Source organism: Myotis nattereri (assembly GCF_964212035.1).
Source record: "Myotis nattereri genome assembly, chromosome: 9".
Taxonomy (NCBI): Eukaryota; Metazoa; Chordata; class Mammalia; order Chiroptera; family Vespertilionidae; genus Myotis; species Myotis nattereri.
The window spans coordinates 37,278,924-37,299,393 of NC_138084.1; the positions used below are offsets into that span (position 1 = coordinate 37,278,924).

The window sequence follows — 20,470 nt, forward strand, 5'->3', positions numbered from 1 at the left end:
GCGCCCGCTCCTCCCGCACCTTTTCAAGCCTCTCGAAGGCGTGACATCCCCGAGGGAGGGAGGTTACCGGCGACACGGTAGCGGCCGGCCGCGCTGCGGCGACGGCGGTGGAAACTGCGGCCCGCAGGGTCCGAGAGCATCACGTCATCCCCTCCGCCCGGCGCCCGCCCCGCGCCGACGGCGCCTGCGCAGCGCGCGGGAGGGGTCCGCGGGGAGGGCTGTGGGCTCCGCCGCGCTCTTCGCCCTCCTCCAGGCTCGCTCGCTAGGTCCGCGGCGTTCTCGGTCGGCGGCAGCGGCGGAGGCGCGGCGGGGAAGGCGCTCAGGATGCGGCGCGGGGCGGCCCGGTGCCCCCCTGCCCCGTCACGGCAGCCGCAGCGGCCGCGGGGACCGGGCCAGGGCCGGGGGCGGCGGCCCGAGCCGCGGTAGCGGCGGCGGCGGCGGCGGGAGGGGCGGCCTGAGGCCGGGCAGGCACTCGGGTGCGGGGGCTTCGCGCTCCGCACGGCCTGGCCCGGCTCGGCCCCGGCGCCATGAGCGGCGGCGGCGGCGGCGGCGGCGGAGGGGGCTCGGCGCCCAGTCGCTTCGCCGACTACTTTGTCATCTGCGGGCTGGACACCGAGACCGGGCTGGAGCCAGACGAGCTGTCGGGTGAGTGCGCCCGCCGAGCGCTGGGCCGCTTCCCGCGCCCGCTGCCGCCGGGACCCCCCTTCCCTCCCCCGGAAACCCCCGCTCGCCCCGGCTTTGTCCCGGGAGCCGGGCGAGGGTCGGTCGGAAGGACCCAGGGCGGGAGGAGGAGACGCGGGGCTCTGAGCCCTGAGGGTCCCGACGGCCTCCCCGCCCCTTGTTTGGGCACCGTCGCCCCCGGCCAGGCAGCGGGCAGGGTGAGTGTGCTCAGTCCCGTTGCAGGTTGAGTGACTTTAGTATAAAATAAATGGGAGCCCGAACACCCGTTAGGGAGGCGAGAAGGCATCCGTGAGAAAGTAAGTTCCACCCACTTAAAAAAAAAAGAAAAGAAAAAAAAAGAAAAAGAAAAAACTTTTTGAGTTTATCTGGCCTCGTCCCAAGAAGCCTGTGCTAGCAGTTCCTCAGAACCGTTCTGACCCAGCCCTGGGCTGGTCCCCGGGGTGGAGGGGACGGAAGGCAGGGGACGTGAGCCACACCGGAGGAGTGAGCGCTCTCCTGTCTCTAGAAAGGCCTTGTGCCCGGGGCCGTGCACTCTGCCTTGGAGAGTAATTCATGTTCTGTGCGAGGCCGGCGTCATTGGCGATGAAAGGGCCCCAGCCCCGTCGGAGGGAGAGCCTGGGCTGCATAGCGATGCTTCTGAAGTCCTCTCTCCAAGGGCAAGTGGCGGGGGAGCCCAGGGCCAGTGTCCCGACAGGGTGGACATCAGCTGGAGTCGGAACTGTAAAACCCCCATGAATTCCACTGCACCGTCATCGGAGCCTTCGAATGACAACAGTTGTGAGAAAGTTTGCGTCTGGGGCGTCCCGTGTGCAGGTGTCGTGTGGATCCTCTCTCTAGTCTTGGGTCCTGGTGTATGCACTGCAAAGCTTCCCTCCTGAAAGTGGTTATCTTGTGGACTGAATTTACTTTGCTTCAGGGAAGATACACAGGTCTGTTTGTTTGTCTTTGTCGCCAGAAAAATTCCAGTGTTATGAAAAAAAAAAAAAAATTAGGTGCCTACTTCAGATGACAAAAATGGGCTGTCTTTTTTTAAAAAAAGTGATAAATTGATGACCTTTAAAAGGTCAGAACAAATATACTGTCTCCTTGAAATTAATAGCAGGTGGAGAAAATAAAAATCATGAAGCAGTATCACAGTTAATACTAGGCCACTTGTTGGGGAAGCTTTATCGTCTCAAGTTCACTTTTTTTGTCTTCAGAACTCATAGTGCAGAAGTTAATTTTTTCTGTTTCACATATTTCAAAGATATGTGACTTTGTGGTGCAGTTGTTGGAATTCGGTTCATGTAATTGAAGGGACCTCGAAGGTGAAAATGAAGCTTCGGAAGGACAGTAGAGCCAATGTCCTGTTAGTTAATTGCCTGACTTTTGGTCCAGTGCTCCTCTCCTGACATTAAACTGCATCTCATTGCCTGGCTGGGTCTTTAGAAAACAGTAATATGTTGAGAAAGACTAAAAATATCATAGTTCTCCCCAGTAAAAGAAACTTTAAGGCGGTGGAAAAAACCAGTGTTATATGGTGTGCTTTTGAGTGTTCATTAAATTGTATAGACACGTGAAAAAGGTAAAGGAAATAATAAATTATATAGAATATCTCTGTGATGGGGCAAGTTAGATAATTCATCAATGCAAAAGAGACTGTAAATAAAAAGCATATTACCAAGTGCATCCTCAAAAATGTGAATTCTCTTTAAGTAAATATCTGTTAATTATCTGGCTTTTCAGTGAGCTAAAATTATATTCCTGTGAAAGCTTATTGGGGGGTAAAGAAGGGGGGTGAGTTGTATAAAATGTTTAAAGAAGGGTATTTTTTTCTGTATTTTAAAATGTGGTTGCAGTAGTGGAATGTCAAGACCATTTATTCAGTAGGTGGCCTTTGTTAGAATAGGCACTGATTGGAGAATTTCTTTTCTTTCTTCATTTCATTTCTGGTGGATTGGGGAGGGGGGCAATTGAAATCTGGACTACCCAGGGGGAATCTTTGAATAAAACAAAACAGAATACAAATGACTCTATGCAAGTCAGTCTTGAGACCTACAGGGTGCATTTTCTCTGCTGAGCCTGCCTTATAGCTCCCAAATCGGTGATGTCATAGTAAGTAAATGACAGGAAATTGTGAACTGCACCCAGGTGATCTAGGGAGTTACTGAGGAGTAAGTCTATGATTTTTCCAGCAAATTAAGTTATATGTGTCAGATAGCCACTATATTCCTTTTTTTTTTTTTTTTTTAAATATTTTATTGATTTTTTACAGAGTGGAAGGGAGAGGGATAGAGAGTGAGAAACATCGATCAGCTGTCTCCTGCACACTCCCCACTGGGGATGTGCCTGTAGTCAAGGTACATGCCCTTGACCGGAATCAAACCTGGGACCCGTGAGTCTGCAGGCCGACGCTCTATCCACTGAGCCAAACTGGTTAGGGCTATGTTCCTTTTTAAAAAAAAAATATTTTTATTGATTTCAGAGAGGGAAGGGAGCGGGAGAGAGAGAAACATCAACGATGAGAGAGAACCAAATGATTGATCGGCTGCCTCCTGCACGCCCCCCACTGGGGATCAAAGCCTGCAACCCGGGCATGTGCCCTTGACCGGAATCAAACCCGGGTCCCTTCAGTCCCCAGGTTGACCCTCTATCCACTAAGCCAAACTGGCTAGGGAAGCCAATAAATTAAAAAGTGAATCCAGAAAAAGCAAATCAAAGATGCTCAGTGTTTCTTCTGGTTTTGTAGAGGATTAAGATTCATTGTCTGGTTGCAAGTATACAGTTTGCTATGTTGAACATAGACCCAGATCATTGGTTTTTATAGTAGACTAGAGGCCCAGTGCACAAATTCGTGCACCAGTGGGGTCCCTCGGCCTGGTCTGCGGGATTGGGCCAAAACTGGCTCTCCAACATCCCCCGAGGGGTCCCGGATTGGGAGAGGGCGCAGGCCAGGCCGAGGGACCCCACTGGTGCACGATCAGGGCTGGGGAGGGGTGTGACAGGTTGGCCAGCCAGGAGGGACCGCGGGAGGGCTCCAGGGCATGTCCAACCTGTCTCACTCAGTCCTGATAGGCCGGACCCCAGCAGCAAGCTCACTTACTGGTTGGAGCATCTGCCCCGTGGTGGTCAGTGCATGTCATAGTGACTGGTCAACCAGTGGCTGTCTGCCCCCAGTGGTCAGTGCACATCATAGCAAGCAGTTGAGCAGCTTTAGCATATCATTAGCATATTACACTTTGATTGGTTGAACGGATGACTGGATGACTGGACACTTAGCATATTAGGCTTTTATTATATAGGATGCTCCCTGTCACCTCTTGCGTTTTCTTGCATACTTAAGCATTTAGGCAAGCTATGTAGTTTATTTATTGTGCAAGGAACTGAGGAAGGTGTGAAATTATTTTGTTTTCTTTTCTGGTTAATTGAAGAAGTTCTTTGGGTTGGAAGGATAGAAGGTACTCTATGAGTGAAGCACAAGAATAGTCAATTTTAGGAGATTGTATTTGCTTGTTAGCTTTTTGAGCTTGTCAGGTAGATAAGCAAATCTGAAAGAATCGCTTTTGATTTACATTTTCCATTATTGTTGGTCCATCCTAAGTGGGAAGGCAGATGGTAGTAGAGTCCAGTACCTCTTTCTACCCCTTTGATGGCTGGGTTTCTGTTTCATGTTAAAGAATACTGTGTGTGATTGTCCTGAGGCATATCTTTTAGCTTTTCCTAATGTTAATTTCACACCAAACATTGTTGTGAATAGTACAAAGGACTTCAGTACATCCTTTTCCCAGATTCACTGATGGTTAACATTTTGCTCCATTTGCTTTATCAGTTATGTGTTCTCTCTTTCTAATATATATAAACAAGTTTATTGAGATATAATTAACATACTATATAATTTACTTACTTAAAGTGTACAGTTCAGTGGTTTTTAGTATATTTCCAGAGTTGTGCAATCATCACTACAATCAATTTTTGAATATATTCACTATCTCCAAAACCCATACTCCCCATTTCTTCCAATTCCTTAACCTCCAGTCCTAGTCAACCACTAATCTCCTTTTAATCTTTATAGATTTGCCTGTTCTGGATATTTCATAAAAATGCATGATTAATGCATCATTAATGTTACTAGAGGCCTGATGCATGAAATTTGTGCAAGGGGCTTGGCCCTCGCAGCCGTCGCTTCGTCTGGAAGGTCATTAGGCTGTCTGGTCTAATTAGCATATTGTGCTTTTATTATTATAGATAGCATGTAGCATGTATTTCTTTTTGTGACCGAATAACATTTCATTGTGTGACTATACCACATTTTATTTACCCATTAGTTGATGGACATTTGGATTGTTTATACTTTTTTATTATAATGAATAATGTTGCTGTGAATATTTGTGTACCTGCTTTTGTGTGGACATATGTTTTCATTTCCCTTGGAGTGGAATTGCTAGGTCATATGGCAACTCTGTGCTTAACATTTTGAGAAGTTACCAGACTATTTTTCAAAATAGCTGCGTCAGTTTACATCCCCACTAGCAGCATATAAAGGTTCCACTTTTTCCACATCCTTACCAACACTTTTGAATATACTAGTAGATATCCTAGTAGGTATGAAGTGGTGTCTCATTGTGTGTGTGTGTTTTTTCCAAAGTATAATAGAAAGTTTATTTAGAAAGTTAGGTAGTAGAAGTGAGCGAGCCTGCTGGGCTGCGTAGGCTTAGGACACAAGTTACAGAGGGCTGAAGAAGGGCTCTTGGAGCTTAGAAAGGCAAAGGTAACACGCGTGGGTGCCGCGGGGGGGGGGGGGGGGGGGGAAGGGGGCAGGGAGGTCGGGGAGGGGGTCGGGGGGAAGAGAGGGGAAAAGAAAAGGCCTCATTGTGGTTTTGATTTGCATAACCTTGATGGGTAAGGATAACTTACTTAAAAGAAGAAAAAGAAAAAGGGCTGTTTCTTCCCAGAGATGAGTATCTATGAAAAGTTTGATGAGCCAGTTTCAAACAGGGAGTCAGTATGAGCTAAACTTAATTTTTATTTTCCTCTACCAGTCTAGTCAGTTCTGTGCACATCCTCTCATAGTTGCATCTCTGCTCTAAGGCCTAGACTCTTTTCTAGGTGAAGTGAAACTCAAATCCTGATAGTTTACCTCAGGCATATGTGACACTTTTAGAGATAAAGGTTGCTGGGGGGGCAAAGGAAAGGGGGGGCCAGGGAAGAATTCCTAAGTTAGGTGGTGTGTTTCCTTTTATAAAGTAGAGCAAGTAAGAAGTCAAGAGAAGAGACCAACATACAGAAACAATTACAGAGCAGCCCAAGCATTTATTTTAAATTTAGTTGGAGAGACTGTATATTCTTAAACATAAGAGAACCCCACTTCACACTCCCTCAGGTAGGGAGGATCACATTGAAGGATCACATTTTACTTGAATGACATTGGGGCCCTAATCCTCTCTTCTTAGGAGGAAATCCTGAGTCAGTGTGTGATGGTTAAACCAAATTCTTTTAGACTCTGCTCAGCCCTTCCTTCCTTCCTAGATTAAAAATAAAATTTTCTTTGCCTTAGGCCTCCTTTGGCAACACCCATTTCCAGTGCTATAACCTTTCATAAGCTTGTTTTTTGGCTAACTCTGGTGGAAGGTGTATTTGGATTTGGCTGGGCTCCTCAATTCCTATTGCCATGCCTGGATTTGAATTAATATCAAGCGGTTTTAGAGGTCTTTCAGGAACGTAGGTACACATGAGGGTAACTATACTTGATCTGTTTTAGGTTCCTATTACCTAGGATCCAGTGGAAGAGAAAGCCTTGCCTTTTAGAAGTTGATCACTTACTTATATACTAGAGGCCCGATGCACAAAATTCGTGCAAGAGGCTCAGCCCTCACAGCCCCGGCTTTGTCCGGAAGGTCGTCCTGAAGGACGTCTGGTTTAATTGGCATATTATGCTTTTTTATTATAGATATTACTAGAGGCCTGGTGCACGAAATTTGTGCACATTAAAAGGGAATTAATTAGAGGAAATATTTTAATATTGCTATTTGCTCTTTTTCTATAATAGAAGTGTCAGAGATGAAAGAAAATTAGTAAAATGTATATGAAAATCTCCCTCCTGTCAGAGTCTGGGTGCGCCGCAGGACCCAGAGTCAAGTTCCTGCCCACCCGCGCGCGCCTCGAAATCGTGCGAGACCCAGACCTGGCCAGCCCCACTCCTGTCAAGCCCCTCTGGGCAGGGGGTGCAGCCTCAGGTCCCCCGTCAAGCCCTGCTGGGTGTGGGGGGGCGCAGTCTCAGGTCCCCTGTCAAGCCCTGCCAGGTGGGGAGCACAGCCTCAGGTTCCCCATCAAGCCCTGCTGGGTGGGGGGTTCAGCCTCAGGTCCCCCGTCAAGCCTCACTGGGTGGGGGGTGCGGCCTCAGGTCCCCTGGCCTGGTACTGGGGCGGGGGGCGCAGTCTCAGGTCCCCTGGCCCTGGCGTGAGGGAACGAGGGCGCAATGACCATTTGCATATTAGCTCTTTATGATATAGGATTGATTTCAGAGAGGAATGGAGAGGGAGAGAGAGAAACATCAATGATGAGAGAATCATCAATTGGCTGCCTCCTGCACACCCCTTTACTGAGGATCGAGCCTGAAACCCGGGCATGTGCCCTGACTGGGAATCCAACTGTGACAGTCAGCCACTGAGCCACACCAGCAGGTGTGAAGGGGGTGTGACCAGCCTGCAAACAGCCATCAGCCCCTCACCCAGGCTGGCCAGGCACCCCAGCAGGACCTCCACCCTGATCCGGGACACCCTTCAGGGCAAACCAGCTGGCCCCCACCCATGCACCAGGCCTCTATCTTATATAATAAAAGGGTAATATGCATATTGACCCTAACAGCAGAACGACTGGGAATGACTGGTCACTATGACACACACTGACCACCAGGGGGCAGACGCTCAATGCAGGAGCTGCCTCCTGGTGGTCAGTGCGCTCCCACAGGGGGAGCTCTGCTCAGCCACAAGCCAGGTTGATGGCTGCCAGTACAGCGGTGGTGGTGGGAGCCTCTCCCGCCTCCTCAGCAGCACTAAGGATGTCCGACTGCAGCTTAGGCCTGCTCCCCGCTGGCAAGTGGGCATCCCCTGAGGGTTGCTGGGCTGCCAGAGGGATGTCTGACTGCCAGCTTGGGCCCGATCCCCCAGGGAGCGGGCCTAAACCAGCAGGTGGACATCCTCCGAGGGGTCCCAGACTGCAAGCGGGCATAGGCCGGGCTGAGGGGACCACGCCTCCCCCCCCCCCCCCCAGTGCACAAATTTTTGTGCACCGGGCCTCTAGTGATTTTTAAAAAAATATATATTTTATTGATTTTTTTACAGAAAGGAAGGGAGAGGGATAGAGATTTAGAAACATTGATGAGAGAGAAACATCGATCAGTCGCCTCCTACACACCTCCCACTGGGGATGTGCCCGCAACCAAGGTACATGCCCTTGACTGGAATCGAACCCGGGACCCTTCAGTCCGCAGGCCGACGCTCTATCCACTGAGCCAGACCAGTCAGGGCTCTAGTGATTTTTATAAATGACTATATAGTTTTGCAATACACTTTTAAACAGTTGGATTTTTTTCAGCCCTACTTAATATACAAATTTTTGTTCTGCATCACCCAGCAACTTAGAAGGAACTAGTAGAATCTAGGTCTTCTATCTGCTGTCTCACCATTGATGAGATTATTTTAAATTATAGATTTGGGAAAACCAAAGCAGCGGCTTAATCATTAAATAGCAGAGTTGTGGCATGGCCTCTTTAATTCAATCTCCAACCCACATTTCAGTAGAGGAGCTCTGTCAGGAAAGGAGTCAGGTCACTCGTTTTCTGAACTGTAGTTAAGGCTGGATATTATTTTGTGTATATTTTTTCCTGTTTCCCCACTCTTATCAGTTCTGGAAATGTTTTTCTTAGAACAAATAGTTATTAGGGCTTTGTTTCTCTGAAGCTCCCTTTGTGTGTGTGACTGTTTCAGGATGTTTTATGCTTTTTGTTTGAGGTCTGTTTTCTTTGAAAAAAAAAAGAAAAAGGTTTTGCATTTGCTAACCTCAGAAATTCCTCAGTGTAGCCTGAAGTTTGCATCTTTTGTGGTTGTAGTTTGGGGCTGGCTGTGACTTCTGGTTTACCAATTTTTATAATGAAATGATATAGAAAGCAACTTTCAGGATTTTTAAAGGCAGGAAGAGAGAGGAGGAAATGATTTATAATTAATAATTATAAATCACGATTTACAGGCCTATCTCAGAGATACTGTGGGTTTGGTTCCAGAGCACCACAATAAAGTAAGTCATTTTCGGCTGATAGAGGATTTTGCCTTTAATTTGAAAAACACACAACCTCAGTGAAGTACAGTAAAGTGAAGTACAATAAAATGAGGTATGCCTGTGTAAGTGAGTAAACCCAATTTAGAAAAAGCATGCACTTTTGTTATAATGCATTAGAATTACTTTCCAGGAATGTCAAAGGATTTGGTACTCAGTTGTTTCATCGCTGATGCCCTTTTCTTTCTTTGTTTTTGTAGTTGTAAAATAATGGCCCTCTAACAATGTGTTAGTCTTGTTATAAATTTAGGGATTAAAGATAGTGCTTCACATAGTAGTTGCTTGATAAGATTTGTTGTATTAATTATGAAAAAATCAAGATAACCTATACAGAGTTTTAAAGAATTGTATATTATCTCCTCTTTTTTTTTATATGGTATAATACTTAACTTTTTAGAATAAATAAGCCAAATTTCCACAGCTTTTCAAAGTACTAAGTGAAGAATGTAGGGGTCCGTAGCAGAGAGGAATGGCAAAGATTGTGTTTTCTTTTTTTTTTAAAATATATTTTATTGATTTTTTACAGAGAGGAAGGGAGAGAGATAGAGAGTTAGAAACATCGATGAGAGAGAAACATTGATCAGCTGCTTCCTGCACATCTCCTACTGGGGATGTGCCCGCAACCCAGGTACATGCCCTTGACCGGAATCGAACCCGGGACCTTTCAGTCCGCAGGCCGACGCTCTATCCACTGAGCCAAACCGGTTTCGGCAAGATTGTTTTTTCATACTCAAAAAGCTGAGGGCCAGAGTCAGATTTATAGGTAAAATGGTGTGATGGGAAAGGCATTTTGTGCTGCACTCTGATTATTTTATAATTTTTAATTTATACAGGTAAATTTTATAATAGTTCAGATGAACCTGTACATTTTTTGTTTTTTAATGAATCTTGTTTTAGTTTATTTAAGCATTTCTATTAACTCAGGATCATAATCTCTTATTGAGAACAATAAGACAAATATTTAGAAGTATTATCTGCCAAACTGATATTCATCAGTTTTGCTTAACTTTGAGGTTTTGTTTGTCCCAATAATTTTTAATCCCCCTTTTTTTTTTGCTAAGTAATTACCTAATCTTCTCCCACCCCCATTTTTTCACATCATCTGTCTGAAACACATTATTTCCCCTGCATTTCTATTGTGTGGAAGGTGATATTTAAGCATTCGCTCGTTTTATCTTAGAGGAATGTTTAATGTTTTAGTCAGCTGATCCAGCTCTGTTGGCTGCTTAGCTCAGTTGATTATGAGTGTTGTCCATTTAATGAGGCCAAGGTCATTGAGTCCATTTCCATATGGACCAGTTAACTTTGTTCTACCCACTTTTGTGCTAGCCTCAACTGACCATCCCACTTGCAAGTACACTCTGGGGCATAGGGGACAGGGACATAGGCAAGAAAGTGATGCTAGAGTAGCGCTTCATTCCTGTTATTTATAGACTAGAGGCCTGGTGCACGAATTTGTGTACCAGTGGGGTCCCTTGGCCTGGTCTGCAGGATGGGGCTGAAACCGGCTCTCTGACATCCCCCCGAGGGGTCCTGGATTGCGAGAGGGTGCAGGCCATGTCAAGGGACCCCTCCAATGCACAATTGGGGCTTGGGAGGAATGCGGGAGGTTGGCCAGCCCTGGGTCAGGGGAGGGGAGAGGGGGGACACGACGGACCGTGGGAGGGCTCCAAGGCATGTCTGGCCTGTCTCACTCAGTGCCAATCGGCTGGACCCCAGCAGCAAGCTAACCTACCGATTGGAGCATCTGCCCCCTGGTGGTCAGTGCACGTCATAGCGAGTGGTTGAGTGGCCTTAGCATATCATTAGCATATTACGCTTTGATTGTTTGAACTGACTGGACACTTAGCATATTAGGCTTTTATTATATAGGATGATAATTATATTACTAGACACGTATTGTTTATTAAATACACTTCAGTGTCAGGTCCCAGATGACATTATTTCCGTTTTATAGATTAGAAAACTGAAATGCAGAGAATTTAAGTAATATGACCTAGATCAGCGGTCGCCAACCTTTTGGACTTCACAGACCACCAGTGACCACTGGTTGGCAACTGCTGCTCCAAAGGTTTCCTTAAACCAGCGGTCGCCAAACTTTCGGACCTTACGGACCACTGGTTGGTGACCGCTGACCTAGATCATATAGCAAGAATGGGAAGCCTGTTTTCTCTGTCTCAAAACCTCTACCACATAACTTTCTGTTATTGAAAGACCAGCTTAATGATGGCACATTGTTTGCATAGATGTATAGATATAGTTGATGTCCTTGAAGAGCTCATAGTCTTCTGAGGAGTCATACGTGTGGACCAATAACTGCAGAAAAGGATCAGTTTATTAAGAGAGGCGCAGCTCAGCTGGTGTGCTCAGTGGTTAAGTATTGACCCATGAACCAAGAAGTCACCGGTTCAATTCCCTAGTCAGGGCATATGCCCAGGTTGTGGGCTCAATCCCCAGTAGGGGGCATGCAGGAGGCAGCTGATCGATACTTCTCCCTATCGATGTTTCTATCTCTCTATCCTTTCCTTTTCTCTAAAAAAATCAGTTAAAAACATATTAAAAAGGGGGGAAAAAAAAAGAGGAGCAGATAATGGTTCAGGAGAGGGAAAGAGTTCTTCAGCTTTTTAGTTTGTCTTGCAGTATTTACTGTGAAGTGCTTAGCTCTGGATGTGATCCTGAACAAAAACAATACTCGGATTATTTATTGATTAATTCAGTGCTCATTTAATGTGTGTAAAAATACCTATGAGCCTATACATAAATTATAGAATCTGAGGGTTGGACCATGTAAGAAATAGTATTTTTCTCTCTCTAAAAATAAAACTGAGTTATAAAGTACATATTTCCTATAGGGAACTTAGAAATTATAAAAAAGGTCTGGCCAGTGTTGTTCAGTGATTGAGTGTTGACCCATGCACCAAGAAGTCATGGTTTGATTCCCAGTCGGGGTACATGCTGGGGCTGTGTGCTTGATCCCCAGTAGGGGGCGTGCAGGAGGCAGCCAATTGATATTTCTCTCATCTACGTTTCAATCTCTCTCTCCCTCTCTCTAAAATCAATAAAAACATATTTTAGAAATTATAGAAAGATACAGAAATAAGTCACTCAAAATTCTATCCAGATTTAAGCCGTTAGCATTTGATGTCTTTCTGTAGTACCTTCTAGTTTAAAAACATTTTTTATTGCAGTATATCTTAAATACAAATTGTAAGTATGTAGCTTGACATTTTTGTAACCATCACCCAGATTAATTATTTTCAATTTTTATCATACGTGGGTTTATGTGTGTATACTTTTACATGTGAGTCTGTCAGTGATATGTATTGAAAATATATTCTCGTAACCTTCGTGTATTCTCATTCTCTATGGTGACTTACTTTTGAGGAACAAAAGTTTTTAGTTATAATATTGTCCAATTTTTCAGTCTTTTCTCTTTATGTTTAGTGTATTTTGTTTTCTATTTAAAACATCTTTGTTTCCTCTTAAAGGTTTTATTGTTTGACCTCTCACATTTAGACTTGCAATCTCAGAGCTAACTTTTAAACACTATGCTATAGCACTACTTTGTACTGCTTGAAAAAAGCTCCCCAACTTCTTTTTTGTGGGAAAGCTATTTTCAGCACTCAACAGAGTGAAAGAGAAACATTTCCATTGCTCTCACAGCTGGGCCTGAAGTACAACAAGGCTTTTGATATGACCAATACAGTGCTTTTAGGGCACATTTATTAAAACAAATGCTAGTCTTTGTGCTTTGATGTAGTATCAATGGGTAAAATTTTAGTGATTAGAAAACTCTGTACAAAAATAATTTATTACTATAAAAAGTCTTAAGGTTAAAGAAAAATTTCTTCTGTTGTTGAGGGTATCTTGACAGGAGGCTCCCAGATTCTTAAATCTGTGTGCTCTGGGGAAGAAGAGGCTGTTGGGGCGGGTGGTGGGTGGGGTGGCGGGTGGTCCCCTATTTTAAGGTGTGGATTGAAATTTGGATGTATGGACATGTCAGTGTTCTGGGTACAGCCATATTTGCTGCTCTGGGCTCTACTTTGGTATGCATTCTGTGAAGCAGATAGATGTTGTCACTTTTCATGCAGCAGAGGCTTCCTTCTTGGGAAGCATTTGGGAATTTCCAGGGCATTTCTGTGTCTTATTTTTCTAGTTATAGATTTAGAGGAGACTCCTGCATGTATGGCTGTTCTTTTGGGAGGAAAAGATCTACTATTTGTTGAGTACCTTGTGTGCTCCGTACAGTTAGGTCCCATATGGTTTACATATGTTAACTCTCTCAGTCCTCTCTATAGGCCTATGAAATAGGTTTTATCCCCATGTTACAGATGAGAAACTGAGATTTATAGAAGAGAGACATTGAGCAGGTTACGTAAAATTCAACGAGACATGGAACTAGTATTTGAATCTAGATTTGCCTGTGTTTAAAGTCCTCTCTTCCATTATAGTGCATACTAGAAGCTCGGTGCACAAAAATTTGTGCACTCAGGGGGGTCCCTCAGCCCAGCCTGTGCTCTCTCCCAGTCTGGGACCCTTCCGGGGATGGGCCTAAGCTGGCAGTCAGATGTCCCTCTGGCAGCCTGGGAGCCCTCGGGGGATGTCCACTTGCCAGCGGGAAGCAGGCCTAAGCTGCAGTTGGACATCCTTAGCGCTGCCTAGGAGGCGGGAGAGGCTCCCACCACCACCGCTGTGCTGGCAGCCATCAGCCTGGCTTGTGGCTGAGCAGAGCTCCCCCTGTGGGAGTGCACTGACCACCAGGAGGCAGCTCCTGCATTGAGCGTCTGCCCCCTGGTGGTCAGTGTGTGTCATAGTGACCAGTCATTCCCAGTCGTTCTGCTGTTAGGGTCAATATGCATATTACCCTTTTATTATATAGGATACCACAGGATACTAGTATACTGTAGTACCTTCCTGGCTTTATATGGATGAGAGGGCCTTCAGATTTGTGAGGCCTGCCTCACCTGAAAGAGATACAAGTTTACTCAGATGTGTTCATGAATTCTAGGAGAGGTTAGCTTTGAAAGATAAATTTTTATGTCTCTTTAGTACTTAGCATAGAGCTGTGTACATAGTAGGAATTCGCTTGAGTATGGAATAATGTAGTAATGTAGCAGAATGGCTGAGTGTGGGGTAGACAAGTTCTCAATCCCACGGTGGCTGGGTGGAGAAAACATCACTCTGACGGCATATATTTGTAGCTTGGATTTGAGGTGTTGGATGAATTGTTTTGATTAAGTCTTGCACATTTAATAAATATTTGTAGATTGATATGGTGATGAATTGTGGGGATATTTTCTTTTTTTAAAATATATATTTTATTGATTTTTCACAGAGAAGAAGGGAGAGAGATAGAGAGCTAGAAACATTGATGAGAGAGAAACATCGATCAGCTGCCTTCAGCACACCCCCAACTGGGGACGTGCCCGCAACCAAGGTACATGCCCTTGACCGGAGTCGAACCTGGGACCCTTCAGTCCACAGGCCGACACTTTATTCACTGAGCCAAACCAGCTAGGGCTGTGGGGATATTTTCACCTTTAGGGATAATTTAAATTTTTGGCTTGGCACATTTTCTTCTCTTTCTCTATGGTTGCAAGATACGTTCTTTTTCAAAATTCTTTAGCCTCATTCTGTAATAGATTGGCTAGTTTGGTTTTTGCTGCTGTGGTAAGAACTGTTATAATTAGCCCTAGCCAGTGGATAGAGCGTCAGCCTGCAGACTGAAGGGTCCTGGGTTCGATTCCAGTCAAGGGCACATGCCCAGGTTGCGGGTTCAATCCCCAGTAGTGGGTGTGCAGGAGGCAGCCGATCAATGATTCTCTCTCATCATTGATGTTTCTATCTCTCTCCCTCTCCCTTCCTCTCTGAAATCAATAATAATAATAATAAAAAAAGAACTGTTATAATTAGTATCTTTGCTTTCTCTAACAGTTTTATGGGTTTGTTTTGAAAAACCTAAAAAGAAAAAAAAATCAGAAGAAACTTTTATTTTGCTAAATATTTCTTCAAGAAGGGTATTTTATGTGGGGCAGTACTCTAAATGTGGAATCCTAAATGACCAAATTTTTCAAATATCTCCAAGACTAAAATGGCCTCAGAAGCTTTCCCCCCCCAAAATGTAGGAAAATTGTTTATAAATTGGAAAGGATAGAATTGAATTAGAGGACACTCAACTCTGAGATCATTAAGTATTTATACAGGGGCATTTAATTCCTTTGAATGAATTCATGTCTCCTGATCCAGACAAATTACAGCCCAGAGTTCTGAAAGAATTTTGGGATGAGATCATTTGCTCTTTGTCAATAACATTTAAGGACTCATGGAATTACCACAAAAAGACATATTTTCAAAACTGAGACTGGAAGAGCTTTACGTATTCCTAGTAAAAATCTAGAATGGCTTAAATATATGATATGGGGATTTAGAACAGGAAACTGTAATTATGAAGAGCCAACATGGGCCCACTAAAAGTATGTTAGGTCAGACTAACCACATTTTCTTTATTAAGGGAGTTCACTGGTAGAAGAGGGAAATACTGTCAGCTATCATTTTTAAATTCAGGAATGTTTTGATGGGAATGATTAGGATATACTTGGGGATAAGAGAGAAATTTCAATTGTTTGATGAAGCAGGTGCTGCAAAATAGAAGTATAGAAAGGAGATGGGATTTAATAGCAACACTAAAATGTAAGGATTGCCCTGACCGATGGCTCAATGGTTAGAGCATTGGTCTGCACACCAAAGGTCTTGGGTTTGATTCCTGGTCAAGGGCACATACCTGGATTGCAGGTTTGATCCCCAGCCCTGTCAGGGCGTGTGCAGGAGGCAGCCAATTGATATGCCTCTCACATTGATGTCTGTCTGTCTGTCTCTCTCTTTCTTCCCCCAACCCCCGTCCCTTCCACTCTCTCTAAAAATCAATGGAAAAATATCCTTGATGAGGATTAACCCCCCCAAAAAGACAATAAAATGTAAGGCTTTTATAGTTGGTTACAAGTTTGATTTATGGCAAAAGTATGACTTAGTTGACAAAAAGTTGTGAATTTTAGCTTGCATTAATATATATTGTTTAAAAAGAGTGGACAGTCCTGTTTTAAATTATGCTAGTTAGACCACACCTAGTTAGAATACTAATTTCAGTACTAGGAGTCAGGGTGGTGAGGGAACTGAAAACCATGTCATATGAATTAAGTTCAAAGGAGCAGATTTGTTTTATCACTAGTAAATGACTCTGACAATAGCTTCCACAGAAGAGTCCGAGGAGAACTTGGAGAAGGAGAAACGGCAACATTGTTGGAATACCATAGATTTTGATAGCACTCACTTGAATAATTGTAGATTGGCTAACAGGCACAGAAGTGTATGAAGTTCATTCTAGGGAGAGGATAGCATCTGCAAAAGAATGAAGGCATGAAAAAGCATGCCATATTTAAGGAAATACAGTGAGTTAGCACAGATAAAGTATAAAGATGGAGAGAAGGGGTTTGGTGGGGGAGAACGGGGAAGTTAGCAGGTGCTTTATATGAAGGTGTAGTAACTGGACACCCATGAGGATAAAAATCTATGATAATAGCCCTGACCGATTTGACTCAGTGGATAGAGCGTCGGTCTGTGGACTGAAGGGTCCCAGGTTCAATCCAGTCAAGGGCATGTACCTTGGTTGCAGGCACATCCCCAGTGGGTGTTGTGCAGGAGGCAGCTGATCGATGATTCTCTCTCATCGATGTTTCTAGCTCTCTATCCCTCTCCCTTCCTCTCTGTAAAAAAATCAATAAAATATATTTTTAAAAAAGATGTTTAAAAAAAATCTATGATAATAAAATCATAATATGCTAATTAGACCAGACAGCTGAACGACCTTCCAGACGTCATTCCGGATATCCTTCTGGACAGAGCTGCAGCGGTGGGGGCTGGGGTGGTTAGGGGCGATCAGGCAGGCAGGTGAGCAGTTAGGGGTGATCAGGCAGGCAGGCGAGCAGTTAGGGGCAATCAGGCAGGCAGGTGAGTGGTTGGGGCGATCAGGCAGGCACAGGCGGTTAGGGGCGAGCAGGCAGGCAGGTGAGTGGTTAGGGGTGACCAGGCAGGCAGGCAGAGGTGGTTAGGGGCGATCAGGCAGGTGGGCGAGCAGTTAGGAGCCAGTGGTCCTGGATTTTGAGAGAGATGTCCGACTGCTGGTTTAGGCCTGATCACCATAGGGATCAGGCCTAAACCGGCAGTTGCACATCCCTGTAGGGTTCCTGGATTGTGAGAGGGTGCAGGCTGGACTGAGGGACATCCCCTTCTCCCCCCATGTATGAATTTCGTGCACCAGGCCTCTAGTGATTTATGTAAGTCTTAATTGTAGTAGGCCTAGAATTCCAGGCTTTTTCACTTATTTTCAAGAGCTCTTTCTCCTTTCCTTTCATCAGGTATTTTTTTTTTTTATAAGTCTGAATATTTTTATTTGACATGTTAAACTTTGTAAATTTAAAGTATACAGCATTTTACTTTGATACATTTATATATTATAATATGATTGCCATTGAAGCAATATTTGTCACATTACATCTTTGTACAATGTTATTATCTACTAGAGGCCCGGTGCACAAAATTGGTGCACTGGTGGTGGTGGTGGTGTGTGTGTGTGTGTGTGTGTGTCCCTCAGCCCAGCCTGGACCCTCTCCAATCTGGGATCCCTCTCACAATCTGGGACTGCTGGCTCCCAACTGCTCGCCTACATGCCTGCCTGATTGCCCCTAACTGCTTCTGCCTGCCAGCCTGATGGCCCCCTAACCGCTCCCCTGCCAGCCTGATTGACTCCTAACTGCTCCCCTGCCAGCCCGATTGCCCCCAACTGCCCTCTCCTGCTAGCCTAGTCACCCCTAATTGCCCTCCCCTGCTGGCCTGGTCCCGCACAACTGACCTTTCCTCCCCACCTGGTCTCCCCCAACTGCCCTCCCCTGCCGGCCTGGTTGCCCCTAACTGCCCTCCCTGCTGGCCATCTTGTGACCACATGGAGGCGGCCATCTTTGGCCACATAGGGCCAGCCTTCTTGTGTGAGGGTGTGCCGGTCAATTGGCATATTACCTCTTTATTATGTAGGATGTTCTTTTAGTGCATTAGATCTCTATGACTTATTTACTACTTGTACAAGTTTGTATCCTTGAATACCATCAATCTTATCTCCTCCTCTTCCCCCAGCCCCCTGGTAACCATCTTTTTTTTTAATGGTCTGACTTTTTTAGGTTCCACAGATAAGTGATAACTTACAGTACTTGTCTTTCTGTGTCTCACTTATTTTACTTAGCATAATGTGCTCATCATGGTCCATCCATATTGTTGCAAATGGCAGGATATCCTCCTTTCTCATGGCTGATTAATATTTCATTGTGTGTTCATACCATGTCTTTTTTATCCATTCATCTGTCGATGCCATTTTGGTTGTTTTCATATTTTGGCTATTGTGAATAATGCTGCAATTAAACATTGGTGTGCATATATCCCTTGAAATCCTGTTTCCTTTGGGTATATACCCAGAAGTGGGATTGCTGGATTGTGTGGTAGATATATTTTTAATCTTTAAAAAATGTATTTTTATTGAATTTCAGAGAGGAAGGGAGATGGAGAGAGATAGAAACATCAAGGATGAGATAATACCATTGATTAGCTGCCTCCTGCACCCCCCCCCCCCACCGGGGATCAAGCCCAAAACCTGAATTTGTACTCTGGAAATCAATCATGAACTCTTGGTTCATAGGTTGACACTCAACCTCTGAGCCACGCCCGTCAGGCTATTTTTAATTTTTTGAGGAACCTCCGTATTGTATTCCGTAATGGTTGGACTAATTTATATTCCCACCAACAGTGTTCCCTTTTTCACCACATCCTTGCCAGCACTTAGATGTTAGCTTGACAGATGTGTGCCCTGCAGGGTATTCAGATGGGCTGAAAGGGAGGCAGTATCTGTACTTGATGTCTTGCTACCAAAGTTCTGTCCTAGCTGTGGTTTGGAGCAGTCCTATCTGGATAGGTTCTCAAACCTCAGTCTCATGTTAAAATAGTACATTTTAGAAGTAGGTACATGAGTTGGACTAGGTTGGTGCCTGAAAGATGTCAAGCAGAAGGCAAATTATCAATAAAAGTAATGACTGTATATACAAATCTAAACTTATCTTACAAAGAAAATATGTTGAGAAAGTGAACAAATCTGCCTCGAGGGGAAAACATGGCAGTAACAGATGGTTTCTGTTCCTCTTCCATTGAAAAGCCTGGTGAGCAGCTTTCCTGCGTTAGTGCCTTAAAGAGGCCTTGTGGCCTGTCCAAGATAGGGGCAGCTCATTGCCTGCGTTCTGGGTATTTGTTTGTGAATGTCTGACTCCTGAGCACCACAGTCAGCTAGTGATGTGGGGCCAAGGTACAGGATGTCTCTTCAGGGAGCAGTTTCCTTCTTCACTTTATGCTGCAGGAGCGGTAATATACTTCAATTTCATATGTAGAAGTGCCGGGAGCCGGTCCATGCTTGCTGTTTCAAGGGACCTGGCATATATGGCATACTGTTCTTAATATGTTTGCTCACCTTCTTGGCACTATGTGTTTTAACCAAGGTCTCTGAGAAAGGTTGTTTCCCCAGGTAGGGATTTTCCCCTGAAGTTAGGGAGGGAATAAAACCTCTTAACTAAGTGCCAGGCGGGTAATTAATCACTTTAACTATGAACAATCATGCTTAAGCTACATAATCTTTACTCCCTGGAATGGAGATAAGAAACACCCTAACCTTTTTTTTTTTTTTTTAAATATATTTTATTGATTTTTCACAGAGAGGAAGGGAGAGAGATAGAAAGTTAGAAACATCGATGAGAGAGAAACATCGATCAGCTGCCTCCTGCACATCTCCCACTGGGGATGTGCCCGCAACCCAGGTACATGCCCTTGACCAGAATCGAACCTGGGACCTTTCAGTCCGCAGGCAGACGCTCTATCCACTGAGCCAAACCGGTTTCGGCAAAAACGCCCTAACCTTTGGAATAGAGATTGATAGGATTGGAATCAACTGGTATAAATACAGATGTAACAAGTCAGACCTTAGAAGACAGAACTTGGAACACAGAACCTACACAGAACCTAGAGACAGAAGAACTTCGCTGGAGAGAACATGGCAAAAGATCCTGGACAGAAACTGGCAGCAGAACCTAGAGACAGAACCTAGCGAGAGAACCTGGCTGAAGAACCTAGAGACAGAACCTGGCTACAGAACCTGGATAGAACATGGCAAGAGAACCTGACTAGAACCTGGTGACTGAACCTGGTTGGAGAACCTGGACAGAACCTGGCTGGAGAACCTAGTAAGACAACATGGACACAGAACCTGGCTGGAGATCTAAGCAGAACCTCTCTGGAGATCCAGACCAGAACTTGGCTGGAGATCCTGGCTAGGCTGCTGATCAACTGAACGCTGTCTCCGTGTCATTCCTTCTTCGCTGACTCTGTCTACGCCTTT

General features: G+C 44.8%; 1 protein-coding gene across 2 annotated transcripts in view; it reads left to right on the forward strand.

Annotated features, from left to right (window-relative positions):
- Positions 1 to 459: 459 nt before the first annotated feature.
- The window catches only part of DENND5A (DENN domain containing 5A), an 82,692-nt gene continuing 62,681 nt past the window's right edge, over positions 460 to 20,470 (forward strand). For both annotated transcript variants that reach the window (XM_081099101.1, XM_081099100.1), the window contains exon 1: positions 460 to 645. In XM_081099101.1, the coding sequence (XP_080955227.1) occupies positions 528 to 645 (118 nt within the window). In that variant the 5' untranslated portion in view covers positions 460 to 527. The remainder of the gene's footprint in view (positions 646 to 20,470) is intronic.